We start from the raw sequence: 13,429 nt of genomic DNA, 5'->3' as shown, positions 1-13,429 counted from the left end.
AAACCCAGGCATTAATTATTGCATATTAATATTTTATTGAACTGGAACAAGACAACTGGTACTGCTGGACAGTTAGTTTGACCCAGTGCAAGCCCAGGCTCACTACAGCAGCAGTGGGGGAGGCTACAGTGACAGTGCCAAGTACGTGTTTGTGGGTTGGGGGCACAATGGCATCTACACCACCTCCATGAGGCAGGACTAGGGTTGGCTTTGGCTGTAGGAAGCACATGGCAAATACAAATTCCCAGACAACACGCTCCTTCCTTTGTCCAAAAGCAATAAGTTAAAGCATTGGCTGGTAGAGCTGGGTCAGGGTTTGCAAGTACTACTACTGGGTGCTGTACTACAACAGGAGCATGCACCACAGTACTACCCATTTGGTATCTAAGCATACTAGCCTTTGTGTCACACAGCCACAAGGGGACTAGGCACCCATCTTGGTTGCTGCCCCCTCCTGCCCACATCCCACCGCTCCTGTTGTGCTCCTGGAGTAACTAAACCAAGCAACAGAACTACAGTAACAGTGACAAGAGCTGCCGGGGAAGCGAGAGAAGCCAGGCATGGCAAAAGATTGCTTGAGAGCATCCCCCCAAGGGCTGGGAACACACAACATAGGGCTGCAGTTGCTGCCTGGCAGAGCAAGGACTCCCTTTCACACCAGACCCCTGTGCACACAGCCCCTCACCCCCCAGCTCCCAGGCTGCCTGCAGAGGTGAGCCTGGTGCAGAGGGAAGGGGCCTAGTCCTGGAGAGCTGCTCCCTGCTCCAGCTCTGCAGCTCCAAGTTCCTACAGCTGTGGGGTGTGCACAGAGGGGTGGGGACGGAGGGGACTCATCTACTTGCTAGTCTGCACACCTGCCTCATTTCTTGACTTTGCCCTGAGCAGCGACAGCCTCCATGGCCTTGCGCACCGTCTCCTCATCTCCTAGGAACTGCATGGGCTTGATGGGCTTCAGGTTCTTGTCCAATTCATACACAATTGGGATGCCGGTGGGCAGGTTCAGCTCCATGATGGCTTCTTCTGACATGCCTGCAAACAGAGGATGGTTACTCAAAGGGAGGGCAAGGGAAAGCCCTGCTCATGTGGAGCCAGAGCAGTGGGAGATCCCAAGCAGTGTGCAGAGCTGCAGTACCTTCCAAGTGTTTGACAATCCCCCGCAGGCTGTTGCCATGGGCCGCAATAAGGACTCTCTTGCCCTCCTTGATCTGTGGGACAATTTCCTCGTTCCAGAAGGGCAGGGCCCGGGCAATGGTGTCCTTCAGGCTCTCACATGTGGGCAGCTGGTCCTCTGTCAGGTCAGCATAGCGGCGATCCTGCAGTAACACCACCACACCTGCATCACAGCCCAGCACCCTCAGGGGCTACACCAGCAGCCGTATAGAACAGAAAGGTGGTACTAGGGGCTGAGTGCTGAGAACAGTGACTGAGGAGTGGAAATGGCTTATAGCTATACACCCACGAGAAAGTGCTTTGGGATTTGCCTCCAGCTGCCGACCCTGCCTGAGGGCAATAGCACGGTGCTTGCTGCTGAGCAAACACCCAAGCTTTGGCTGCAGGACTAATGATTAACATCTCCCCTTGACTCTGTGCCATCCCATGGGATTCATCCTCTGCAGGGAGCGCACAGGATGGCCTCAGTCCAGCCCCTGTCACCAATGCTGCAACCGGAGAGCGAAGGGCAGCGTGGGAGGCCTGTGCCACGAGGCTCCCCGGGCTCCTGGCAGCCCCTTACCTTGCTGATGGTGCTGAAGAAGGGGTGGTCTGACTGCATGGGCGGCGGGGGGACGTCGAAGGAACGCCTCCAGATCTTCACCTGGGCCTCGCCGTGCTTGGCAGCCGTCTCGGCCTTGTTGAGGCCGGTGAGGGCCCCGTAGTGCCGCTCGTTGAGGCGCCACGTCCGCACCACGGGCAGCCACATCTGGTCGATGGCGTCCAGCACGTTCCAGAGGGTGCGGATGGCCCTCTTCTGCACCGACGTGAAGCAGATATCGAACTCATAGCCGGCGTCTGCGGAGGCGGGGGGGGAGGATTGGGGGGGTCAGAGGCCGCACGAGGCCGCGCCGTTGCAGAACGGGCACCGCCGGTCCCCGCCGCGCCCCGAGATGGCAGCCGCAGGGCCCGGCGGGCGCAGCCCCACCGCCCGCCCCACCGCCCGCTCAACGCAGGGCTCGCCGGTACCTCGCAGGGCCTCTCCGCCGCGCCGCGCCTCCTGCTGCCCGGCAGGGCTGAGGTCGGCGTCGTACCACCCGCAGAAGCGGTTCTCCAGGTTCCAGGCGCTCTCGCCGTGGCGGACGAGCACGAGGCGGTGTGCGGCCATTGCTGCTCCGGCACTCAGATCTCACGCTCCTCCCGCTGCCGCCGCCGCGCGCGACTGACCCACCCCGCGCCGCCCCGCGCCGGGCAGTGCCAGGCGCGCATGCGCAGGCAGACGGAGGCGGCAGGCGAGGGAGCACGTAGCGCATGGCGGGGCCGCGAAGGGCGGCGCGACCTTCGGGCTGTGACGTCACCGCGCCGCGCCGCGATGTGGGCGCCGCTGCCCTCACTGCAAATGGCGGCGGGAGCCGGAAGCGGAAGTGAGGCGGGGCGGGGTGGCACGTGGAGCTGGGGCGAGCATGGCGCGGTGCGGGAGGCTGCGGGCCGGTACCGCCACTAAGCTGCGGCGGTGGCGGAAGGGACACAGCAGCGACTGCAATCCCGAGACTCGGCGGCACCGCCTGGCAGCGCGAAGCCGTTTCTACAGCCGGCCTGCCGGTGAGCGGCCTGGGGGCCGGGGTGGGACGCGATGGGGGGCGGCGCAGCGTTGGAAAAGACCTTAAAGCCCACCCCTTTCCGACCCCTGCTGTCGACTGGTTGCCATCCGCTGCGTCGAGGCCTCTGGCCCATCCAACTGGGGCACCCACAGCTATCTGGGCAGCAGTGCCTGGGCCTCTCCACCTTCTGAGTAATGAGTTTCATCCTAAACTCAATGCCTCACTCTTCTGCACCCCTCGTTGCAGTGCTTTTCCTATGGCAAAAGCAACATCCGCGTCTCATACTGGCAGGGGAGGGTGGTGGGGATGTGGGACAGCCTGACCCCGAGTCTGCTCACCTGGCAGAGAAAAGCAATCTGACGGTGGATGCGGTGAAGCTGCACAATGAGTTGCAGTCAGGATCCCTGCGTGTGGAGCGGCCAACTGACAGCTCTCAGTTGCCCATGGAGGAGGGTGATGCTGGGGAGGCTGCCACCCAGAAGTCCTCTGGCACCTTTCTGAGCGGGCTGAGCGACTGCACCAATGTTACCTTCAGCAAGGTGCAGCGCTTCTGGGAGTCCAACTCTGCTGCACACAAAGAGGTACCAGGGAGAGTGAGGCTGGGTGTGGGGTCCTGGGCATAGCTCCCATCCTGAGCAAGAATCCAAGGGTGCTGACAGCTCTGCTTGCTGTTGTGGCAGATCTGTGCCGTGCTGGCAGCTGTGACAGATGTGATCCGCTCACAGGGGGGCAAAGAGACTGAGACTGAGTACTTTGCTGCACTGGTGAGTGACCACCACTGGGTTTGATGGGAGCTCCCAGGGGTGCTATGCTCGTGTTGGAGGCTTTGGGCATCCCATAGAAGAGACACTGTTGAGTTGCCCTTTGTTTCTCTGTCCCCTTCCCCAAAATTTCGGGAAAGGCTGGCCTGCTGCAAACCCCTCCTTTTTTCCCCAGATGACCACACTGGAGGCAGTGGATTCCCCTGAGTCAGTGGCTGCTGTTGCATACTTGCTTAACCTTGTCTTGAAGCGGTGAGCTGCTGACTGGAGTGGGTAGAGCTGCCACGGCAGGATGGGGTCTGGCACAGTCCCAGGGGTGGGCTGGGAGTGCCAATCCCTATGTGATTGCCTGCTCTTTGCCCTTTCTCCCCACAGAGTCCCCAGTCCAGTACTCATAAAGAAGTTCTCAGACGCTTCAAAAGCCTTCATGAGTATCATATCCTCACAGGCCTGCAGCAGCTCCACCTCTGCACTGCGATGGGTGAGTTGCAGAGAGGGGCAGGCTCTCTGGCGCATTCAGGGTGGTCTCTGTAAGGTAATACCAATATCCTTGCTGTCTCCTTGTAGGTCCTCTCATGCCTGGCCACACTGCTGCGAAAACAGGATTTGGCAGCGTGGAGCTACCCTGTCACCCTCCAGGTCTACCACGGCTTGCTGAGCTTCTGTGTTCACACCAAACCCAAGGTGGGTTCTCAGCACCTCGTGGGTGTTGCTCCATGGCTTGATTCTGGAGCTGGCTGTGCTCTCTGTGCCCATGGTTTCTATGCCCCTGTATTCACCCACCTCCAGGTTCGGAAAGCAGCTCAGCACGGTGTGTGCTCCGTCCTGAGGGGGAGCGAGTTCATGTTTGGAGATGAGGCTCCTGAGCACCATCCTGCGGCACCCTCCAGTGCCAAGTTCTGCGTGCAGGAGATTGAAAAAGCTGGAGGTAGGTAGGGACAAGAGGGCGAGAGGTTTTGCAGGAGTTTGGGAGAACCCTTAGCCATCTTTCTGTTGTTCCCTTCTTCCCAGAGCGGGGCTTCAGTTCACCCCAGCTCTGACATGGGGTCTCTGCCCAAGGCTGTTGTTACAAGTGTGGGTGCTGCTCTGCTCCACCAGGCACCAAGGAGGCTACCACCACACTGCACGTGCTGGCCCTCCTGCGGGACCTGCTGCCCTGCTTCCCTGCGGCTGTGCTGAAGACATGCTGTGAGACCCTGCTCAGAGTCATGACCCTCAGCCATGTGGTCAGTTCCCTTGTGTCCCTGCACACAGCGCCTGTGCCAGTGCCTCTACCTCAGCTCTGGCAGGCGTCAGGCTGCCTTACTGGGAATCTGCAGGACCTGAAATCAAAGCATCCCAATCAGAGCTGGCTGGTTGGCTACTGTAGAAAAGGGGGGCATAGATGGGAAGCCCCAGTGGAGATGGGGTGTCCCTGTGGGTTGGGCAGAGCATGCCTGGGGGTAGAAGTGTGAAGCACGGAGGTTCAGTTTCTTCTGACAACGTGTCCTTGCAGTTGGTGACAGCATGTGCCATGCAGGCCTTCCATAGCCTATTCAGTGCCCAGCCCAGCACGTCCTGCCTGCCAGCTGAGCTCAATGCCCAGATCATCACCGTGAGTGTGGGGACAGATAGGGAGGGATGGGGCTACTGGCACCACTGTTCCCAACACCACTTTGCTCCCAACCCTAGGCACTGTATGACTACGTGCCCAATGCCAGTGACCTGCAGCCGCTGCTCACCTGGCTGTCCACCATGGAGAGGGCACACGTCAACCTGGGCAGGTGGGGAGAGGCTGGCGCTGGGCAGAGGGAAGACCGAGCTCCATCTCTCACCATTCTTCTCTCTCTTCTCCAGACTGCAGAAGGACCTGTGCTGGGCTCACCTGCCCCGTCTCTTCTCGACCACCATGAATTGCTTCCTGTCCCCACACTCGCAGGTGGTGGCAGCTGCAGCACAGACCCTTGAGGTACCAAGCGCGCACTGCCTAGGTCCTTGTGGCCAGGCTGGGATCTGTGATCTGCCTGGGCACTTGAGGCTGCTCTGTGTTGGGTCTTAGTCCTCTGTCCTGCCCTGGGCTGGCACATGCACAGCTCAGCACCCAACTATTTCCATGTTTGCAGACCCTCCTGAATGAGTGCATTGCTCCCCACATGGATGAACTAGGCAATGTCTCTGCATCTGCTCCAGCCCCTGGTTCCTACCTTTGCAAGATGTTCAGGTGAGGAACGGTGGTGGGTGGGAGAAGCTGTCACCATGGGCCCAGCTCGGTCCCTGTCACCACCTATCTCTCCTTGTCAGGTCGGTGGAGGAAGGCCTGACATACCGTTTCCATGCTGCTTGGGATGGCGTGCTGCAAGTACTGGAGGTTTTCTTCGAGGTGTGTGGGAAGCAGTGCCATCCCATCATGAAGAAGGTGAGCGAGACGGGGAGTCTTCAGGGCCAGTACGCTCTGGTGGCTCCTTGCTCAGCCTCCTGCTTGTCCCCACAGTGCCTGCAGTCCCTGTGTGACCTGCGCCTCTCTCCACACTTCCCCTACACCACTGAGGTGGACCAGGCGGTGGGGGCTGCTGTTGGTGCCATGGGCCCTGAGGTGCTGCTGGAAGCTGTTCCCCTGCAGATCGACGGCAAGGAGTGAGTATGACCCTGGGTTAGTCTGGGGGGTCCAGCGGTAGCAGATGCTTATCTTTAGCAGAGAAATTTTCTTCTGTCAGCTGGGGCCTGTCTGCTTGATCACAGCAAGCACCTTGTGTAGTTCCCGGCCTCAGCTGCTATGATGGCTGCCTGGAGTCTCACTGTGCCCAGCTCTGGGGCTGTGCCCCATGCCTAAAGTCTGATGCTCCCCTGACCTTCTCCCTCCGCAGGGAGACTCTGGATTTCCCCCGCAGCTGGCTGCTGCCTGTGCTGCGGGACTACGTGCAGGGCACACGGCTTGGCTTCTTCACCAGCTACTTCCTGCCCTTGGCAGCCACTCTGAAGAGCAGAGGTGAGGAGCAGTGGATGGTGGGACTCTGGGTACGCAGTGTTGGGTGCTCTGCAGGAGCTCCACTCAGGGCAGAGCCACCTCCACTGTTCTGTTCATTTCCCCCTCCTCTTTTGCAGCCTTGGAGTTTGCCCAAGCTGGGAAGAGCCTTGAATCCAAGATCTATGACACACTGCAGTGGCAGGTAACAGAGTGCCCGCCGCCCCCACCACTGCCTACCTGCAGTGCTAGCCTGAGTCCTGGCTGAGGGATGATGGTCTTCCACTGACTCCTTTGCTTCCAGGTCTGGACCCTGCTGCCTGGCTTCTGCACCCGCCCCACAGACGTGGTGGAGGCTTTCAAGGGGCTGGCACGCACCCTGGGCATGGCCATTAGCGAGCGCCCGGACCTCCGCCCCACCGTGTGCCAGGCCCTACGCACCCTCATCCACCACGGCTGTGGGACAGGTTGGGCACGGACATTGCCATGGCAAGGGGGACCGTCCCTGTTCCCAACAGTGACCCAGTGAGGGCAGATGTGGGTTGTGATGCTGATGCGCACACCCTTGTCCTTCTTTCTCCAGATGCAGAGCGAGCAGAAGTGGGTCGTTTTGCCAAAAATTTCCTGCCCATCCTATTCAACGTGTATAGCCAACCTGAGGAGGATGGGGGCAGCAGTGGTCAACGGCGCTCTGTGCTGGACACAGTGCGTGCCTATCTGACCATCACGGACCCACAGGTGAGTATCTGGGGATATGGGGCAGGCTGCTGGCCATAGCCGTATTCTTCTGGCACTAGAAGGTCTTGCTGAGCCAGCTGGAGAGCCTGCAGCTTGACTCCAGGTGTGCATAGGTGCGGGAGGGGCTGCATGACTGACTCTGTGCCTGCCCTGCAGATGGTGTGTGGGTTCCTGCAGAAAGCCAGTGAGAAGCTGACCAGTTCTGAGAGCACAGAGTTTGCCAGGTAACACCCAGGGGTTGATACTGAAGGGTAAATCTGTTGGGTCCCTCCTACTGAGCAGCACTCAGGCTGTCTCCTGTAGGATACGTCATTCTCATGCATCAAACAGAGCTCCTAGGCAGAGTCCTAAGCTTGTTTGGGGAGTGTTGATGGTCCTGTGCTTATCTCCCTCCTTATTCCTCTGTGCTGCAGGCTCTCCATTCTGGACCTGGTTGTGGCAATGTCTCCCTATGCCAGTGAGCAGGCCCTAGGCTCCCTGTACCAGACTATCCAGCCTTCCCTCCAGGTCAGTTTGCTCCCAGCCTCAGCAGCACAGCGAGGCCTCTCACCGTGCCAAAGGCCATCCTGACGGCAGTGTCACTGTTTGTCCGTGCAGAGCAAGGACCACAGCATGCAGAAGAAGGCATACCGTGTGCTGGAGGAAGTATGTGCTGCCCCACATGCCCCGTGCCAGGCCTTTGTCCACTCACACCTGGAAGACTTGCAGGCAGTGCTGCTGGATTCACTCAAGAGCGCAGCGTCCCCAGCCAAGAGGGTGAGAGCGAGGGCTGCTGTGGGAAGGGGATAGGGCTGTGTCCCTGTATCTGACTGTGCTGGGCTCTTTCTCTCCTCAGCCCCGGCTGAAGTGCCTGTTCCACATTGTAAAGCAGCTCTCAGCTGAGCATGAGCCCTTCATCACTGCCCTGGTTCCAGAGGTGAGTGTGGGACTTGGGTGCACACTTGGGTGACCATGGGGTTGTGACATGCTTTGTGCCTCCAGGTCATCCTGTGCACCAAGGAGGTGTCGGTGGGAGCCCGTAAGAATGCCTTCATGCTGCTGGTGGAGATGGGACATGCTTTCATCCGCTTTGGGCCCACTCCCCAAGGTAAGTAGCTGTTGCTCAGCCCCACCACTGCTCTCATCCAGGGGGTCAGACCTATGCTTGCCCCACGTCCTGAGCTGTCTCCTCTTGCAGAGGCTATGGAGCGGTTCCTGCTCTTGGTCTACGCGGGGCTGACAGGTTCGGTCACCATGATCAGCTGCACGGTGCTGGCACTCACACGCCTGTTCTTTGAGTTCAAAGGTAAGCAACAGCTGCAAGGACAGAGTATGGGGGCACAGCACTGCCAGGCAACAGGACAGGACTGTGCCCGCCAGTGCACACTGAGCACTGCTGCATTGCAGATTACATGGAGCTGAGCGTGGTGGAGCAGCTGCTGCAGAACATCTGCCTGCTGCTGGGCTCTCGCACACGTGATGTGGTGAAGGCAGCTCTGGGCTTCCTTAAAGTTGTGCTGCTGCTGGTTGACACCACACTGCTGGCCAAGCACATCCAGACTATGGTGAGAGCACCGCACGGGGCGGGAGGGCACAGCTGAGCTGCTGTAGGATAGGTGTGAGTGATGCAAGGAGGTGGCAAGAGGGGTGCAGGAGAAGGGTGAGGGGCCAGGTGTTCAGGACAGGGGTCTCTGACCTCAGAAGTCTGTCTGTGCTGGCAGCTGGAGGCCATAGGCAGCCTTTCAGATGACATGAGGCGCCACTTCCGCATGAAGCTGAGAAACCTCTTCACCAGATTCATCCGCAAATTCGGGTGAGCCGGGGCTGCTGGGAGCAGTGCTGAGCGCTGTGGGAGTTTCCTGCACTGCTCTGCAGGAACTAAATGCTTTTTGTCCCCTCAGCTTCGAGCTGGTGCAGGGACTGCTGCCAGCTGAGTTCCACAAGGTTCTGGTGAATATCCGCAAGGCTGAAGCTCGCAGCCGCAAGCAGCGTGCCCTGAGGCAAGCAGCTGCGGAGACAGAGGAGGAGGAAGCACCAGCCCAGCCCAGAGGAGACAGGTAGAGATGGGCTGGGGTGAAGCCTCAGCAGAGGGCCTGGTGCTGGATCTGCTTGGGTGACACCCGTAGAGATGCTGATGGCATCACTGGGATTGGCATACGATGCTGTGGGCAGGTTGGGGCTTGCATCTCTGCCTTGCTCTGCCTGCATTGTGCTTTCTGCCTTGTGCCCAGCATGGAGGAGATCCTGGCAGACTCAGAGGAGGAGGAGGAAGAGGAGGAACTGCAACGGGGCAAGGTGCGGAAGAAACAAGCACGGCAGAAGGGCCAAGCGTGGCTGAAAGAAGGGGAAGAGGATGAGCCTCTCAACTTCCTGGATCCCAATGTGTCTCAGCGAGTGCTGGGTGAGCAACAGAACCTTTGTAGTGGGGTACAGCTGACTGGGGAGTGGATCCTTCCCCAGGCCCTGACTCATCTCTGTGCGTAGCCACTGAGCCAAGCCTGAAGAGGTCCAGAGGAGTGAAGCACGACTTCCAGGTGTCTGAGGATGGGCGCCTGATCATCCACGATGAGGAGGAAGAGGTGGACAATGATGAAGCCAAAGGTACTGTCTAACTGGACTTGCTCTGAATCGTGGTATGGTTTTCTTCCTGCCCATCTGTACGTATGCACTGACTCCTTTGTCCTGTGCCCCAGGAGTGGACGAGGAAGTGGCAGATGTGCTGCAAGAAGTGGGCCTTCGCAGTGTGAGTGTGGGACGCAGGGGAAACACAGCATGCCTGAGCTGTGACTGCCTAGGAGCTGCTTAGAGTGGGGCAGGAGGCTGCAATGGGACAGAGGATGTGTGGTGGGTGTGGAAGGTCTCTGGGTCCCATGGAAAGAAGCAGGAAGTCATGGGCCCATGGAAGGACAGCACTGTAAGGACAAGCTAGCTGCAGTGACCCTGTATCTTTTTTCTGCAGAAGAAAAGTCAGAAGTGTCGGTTCAGAGAAGAGCCAGATGATGAACCAGAGACTGGGACCTACTCTCAGTACAGAGGTAATTGCACGTCATGTCTGTGCCCACTCTGCGGGTGCCAGAACAGGCTGGGCTGCTCCAAGGCAGCTGGCTCTGAGTTCCTTGCTTGTGTAAAATTATTGCACTTTTGTGCTGCTCTCCTGTCCTCACACCTAAGAGCTGGAGGCAGAAACAGGAACAGCTCCCCCAGTATGGCAGGTGGGGAGGAGAAGCCTGGCCTTGACCCCCCTTTCCAATACTCACTCTTTTCTAGCTGGAGGCTCTGGGATCCACCGGCCACTGGACAAGAAGCCAGCCTTTGGTGCAGAGTACAGATCCAAGGTGAGAGCCCAAGAGGTGGCAGAGTTTTGAGGAGAGATGTCTTGGCTCTGCTGGGGCAGGATTTCTGCTGGTCTTGGGGGCAAGGAAGCGCTGTGCTCCAAAAGGAGTTGCACAACGCTCAGTACTCATTAATATTTCCAACCTGCCTGGCAGTTCCTACTCACCTCACATGTGCTTGGTGCTGTGGCATCACTTGGGTGGGAGATTGGCCCTGGGAGCCACATGCACAGCTGGCACCCCATTGCAGCATAGCCTTTGATGTGACTGTGTACCAGGGCTGTCCAGAAAGGAACACTCACATTTCCCTTTGTGCTGCATCTCATCCAATGTTGGTATATCCTACAGAAAGGCAAAGGTGATGTGAAGAAGAAGGGCCAGCTCGACCCCTATGCCTACATCCCCCTGAACAGAGCTAAACTCAACAAAAGGTGGGACTGAGCAGGAAGGGCATGGGGTAGGGAATGGGGGATATCCTGGGTCTGATCCTGTTCACTGTTACCATTTTTCATGGTCTGAGGGCTCCCTGCCCACCTCTGTGTTGCTCACTGCAGCCACTTTGCACAGGCCTGTGCAGGGGCTGTGCCTTGTACCCACACTAACCTGTCTGCTTGCTCCTTCCTCCCTCCAGGAAGCAGGCAAAAATGCAAGGTCAGTTCAAGGGCCTGATGAAGGGTGCCCAGCGTGGGGCCAAGGCTGGGCGCAAGAACCGGCTGAAGGACCGTCGCCCTTGAGGAGCTGTGGATGCTGTGTGCACCTGCCTGAGGACTGGTGATAACCTGAGCTGTGCAGGCACAGGGGGACAGGGACTTTGTGAGGGCACACTCCCTAGGAAGGTACCCCTATGGACTCCTGGCCCTGTCCTCCTGTGCCTAAAAGAAGGTGATGTAAGGTGACTGCTCCAGGTGTGTGTGTGTGTGTGTGTGTGTGTGTGAGTGAAAGTAAATAACATGTAATGAGCTCTGTATTGACAAACATCTCCTGTTAATATCCAGCCTGGACTCGTTTCTTTCCTGCAAACACCTCACACAGCATGTCCCCTGCAGTGCAGCAGGTCCTGGGACGGAGGAGCTGGAGCAGGAGCCCTCTGTGGTGTCTGTCCTGTGGCTGTCACTGGTTCTGCAACTGCTTTGCCCATCTCTTACTGCAAGGCAGAAAGAGTGTTGCTGCAATGTTTTTTTCTGGCTGAAAAACTGCTGCTGTTAACCTCAGTGTCTGGGCTTTTCTCTTACCTGGGAGAGCTGAGATGGAGCCTTTGCTCTGCTCTGACCACATCCCAGCAGCACAAGTAATTCCGGGTCTTTAGCTGCCCAGGTTAAATGAGCAGCTGTTTTCACCCAGTTATTTCTGCTGAGCCCAAAAGATGGTGTTTGGCCAAAGCATGCTGAAGAAAAGAGTGGAGCTGAGGGTAGCAAATAGAGGATACAGGTCCCATGGCTCACAATGCAAAGAGCGTGTATTTGTGAACGTATCTTTCTTCCTCTTTTGTATTAAAAAGCCTTTAGTCCTTTGTCATTTCCTATCATGGTAGCTTACATGCTGGAATTGCAACGCTTTTCAGTCTCCTAATAAGCTAAAGGGATTGTGCTTGTTCAGCCTCTTACCGTGGGCTGCTTTCTGTAGGCTGCAAATCCAGTTTGTGGCTCTCTGCTTCTTTTTGTTTGGTTGTTTTCTTTTTTTTCCAAGATCCCTTTAAAAGCTGAGGAGCTGTTGTACTGGTATTGCTATGCCTTGGCTGGAGAACTATCTCTATCCTGCACTGCTCATGGTCTCTCTTGGACCCTTGAGCCACTGATGTGCCCAAGTGCTGCTGCTCTGATCCTGCCAGAAGGCAGCTTGCAGCCTTGGCTTACAGGACAGGCAGCTCCAGCAGAACCTCCTATCCATATTCAGCCAGAGGAGCTGTGTGGCTGCAGCTAAAGCCTCATTGCCCTGATACCCTTCATCTCCTAAGAGGGGGGATAGTGAGAAAATGTGCAATTGCTTTCCAAGCTAGCTAACACCTGTAACCTGCATCTGTGAGCCCATCAGAACTATCTTTCTGTTTTTTTTCTTCTCTCCTTGGAGACAAGGCCTGGAGAAGGTCATTGCTAATTCATTTAAAAGCTCCAGATTACTCACTGCATTGTTCTTCATTTGCATGTTGTTGCTTAAATTAGTGTATGCCTGTGTGGAACAGAAGAGTTTCATTAGCACAGAGGATGGTGTTGCCTGAGCTGGTGTCCAGAGAACAGATTTTTCCACAACATCTTGTTAATCAGCTAATTAATCATGTAATGCAATAGAAATCCTTGCAGGGGAGACGTCATCGTGTCCAGGCTCCAAGTCGAGCAGCTCTCCACCAGCAGCTGTCTCTGGCAACGAGCACAGCTCTGTTTCTGGGTCCCACAGAGCCCTGCTGTGGGGCAGGGTAAGGGGTGATGCGAGTCCCACCTCCCGCAGATGCCAGCCGCAGCTATTTTGCAGTTACCTGCAGAGAAGCGCAGGTACTGGAGAGAGGCTTTGTTTTCAGTGTTCAGCATCGCCTCTGAGCGCTCCGCAGCGCCTCTGGGGCTCCTCAGTGGTGTGGAGCAGCCGGCGGGGCTGCGGGTGAAGGCACACGGCGAGGTGCCGGGCTGGGAAAGCCCCTCGTGGGGGCGGTAGCAGAACTTCGGTGCTCGCGTGCGATGATTGGCAGGGAGATGATTAGGTGCGGGGGCTTAGGATGCCAAGGGACCGCTTCAGCCGAAATGTAGTCAATTACAAAAACTGCCAGATTAATTTCCAGCCTCCTCGGCATTCTGATCTACACTTCTGCTTACTGTGTCTATAAAGTCTTCTCTCCTTGGTCGTTTCCTGAGCGATGGGTGCAAGAGCGCCCCCCGTCTAGAAAGCTTTCAGGGGCGCTGGGACCGAGGGCAAGGCGGAAGCCTCCACGCACGAAGGAGA

At 57.5% G+C, this 13,429-nt stretch overlaps 2 protein-coding genes across 2 annotated transcripts; one reads left to right on the top strand and one right to left on the bottom strand.

The window, feature by feature from the left end:
• Positions 1-15: 15 nt before the first annotated feature.
• On the bottom strand, positions 16-2,387 carry PGAM1 (phosphoglycerate mutase 1). The gene is made up of 4 exons (XM_052677258.1): positions 2,179-2,387; positions 1,733-2,007; positions 1,133-1,313; positions 16-1,029 (listed from the first exon to the last, which is right to left on the bottom strand). Exons 1-4 carry the CDS (start codon positions 2,315-2,317, stop codon positions 860-862), a joined length of 765 nt encoding a protein of 254 aa, XP_052533218.1. The 5' UTR covers positions 2,318-2,387; the 3' UTR covers positions 16-859.
• A 190-nt stretch (positions 2,388-2,577) lies between these two features.
• On the top strand, positions 2,578-11,495 carry RRP12 (ribosomal RNA processing 12 homolog). The gene is made up of 34 exons (XM_052677257.1): positions 2,578-2,751; positions 3,096-3,331; positions 3,431-3,514; positions 3,687-3,763; positions 3,887-3,992; positions 4,079-4,195; positions 4,301-4,439; positions 4,610-4,737; positions 5,007-5,105; positions 5,183-5,274; positions 5,348-5,459; positions 5,614-5,711; positions 5,792-5,906; positions 5,982-6,124; positions 6,355-6,476; positions 6,593-6,657; positions 6,757-6,919; positions 7,036-7,190; positions 7,347-7,414; positions 7,604-7,697; positions 7,788-7,946; positions 8,026-8,106; positions 8,172-8,277; positions 8,368-8,475; positions 8,577-8,734; positions 8,891-8,982; positions 9,071-9,226; positions 9,401-9,570; positions 9,654-9,770; positions 9,863-9,912; positions 10,129-10,204; positions 10,437-10,504; positions 10,850-10,932; positions 11,133-11,495. Exons 1-34 carry the CDS (start codon positions 2,613-2,615, stop codon positions 11,233-11,235), a joined length of 3,879 nt encoding a protein of 1,292 aa, XP_052533217.1. The 5' UTR covers positions 2,578-2,612; the 3' UTR covers positions 11,236-11,495.
• Positions 11,496-13,429: the final 1,934 nt, after the last annotated feature.

This window comes from Tympanuchus pallidicinctus, unplaced genomic scaffold (assembly GCF_026119805.1).
Source record: "Tympanuchus pallidicinctus isolate F22 unplaced genomic scaffold, pur_lepc_1.0 scaffold16, whole genome shotgun sequence".
Taxonomy (NCBI): domain Eukaryota; kingdom Metazoa; phylum Chordata; class Aves; order Galliformes; family Phasianidae; genus Tympanuchus; species Tympanuchus pallidicinctus.
The sequence above is the reverse complement of the archived record's forward strand: the minus strand, read 5'-3'. Positions and strand labels throughout refer to the sequence as shown.

Coding starts and splice junctions, on each gene's coding strand:
- PGAM1 (XM_052677258.1), bottom strand. CDS start 2,317: ATGGCCGCACACCGCCTCGTGCTCGTCCGCCACGGCGAGAGCGCCTGG. Junction 1,314..1,732: donor TCTTCAGCACCATCAGCAAG/GTAAGGGGCTGC, acceptor GTGTTACTGCAG/GATCGCCGCTATGCTGACCT. Junction 1,030..1,132: donor GATTGTCAAACACTTGGAAG/GTACTGCAGCTC, acceptor CTCTGTTTGCAG/GCATGTCAGAAGAAGCCATC.
- RRP12 (XM_052677257.1), top strand. CDS start 2,613: ATGGCGCGGTGCGGGAGGCTGCGGGCCGGTACCGCCACTAAGCTGCGG. Junction 4,196..4,300: donor GTGTTCACACCAAACCCAAG/GTGGGTTCTCAG, acceptor ACCCACCTCCAG/GTTCGGAAAGCAGCTCAGCA. Junction 6,477..6,592: donor AGCCACTCTGAAGAGCAGAG/GTGAGGAGCAGT, acceptor CCTCTTTTGCAG/CCTTGGAGTTTGCCCAAGCT.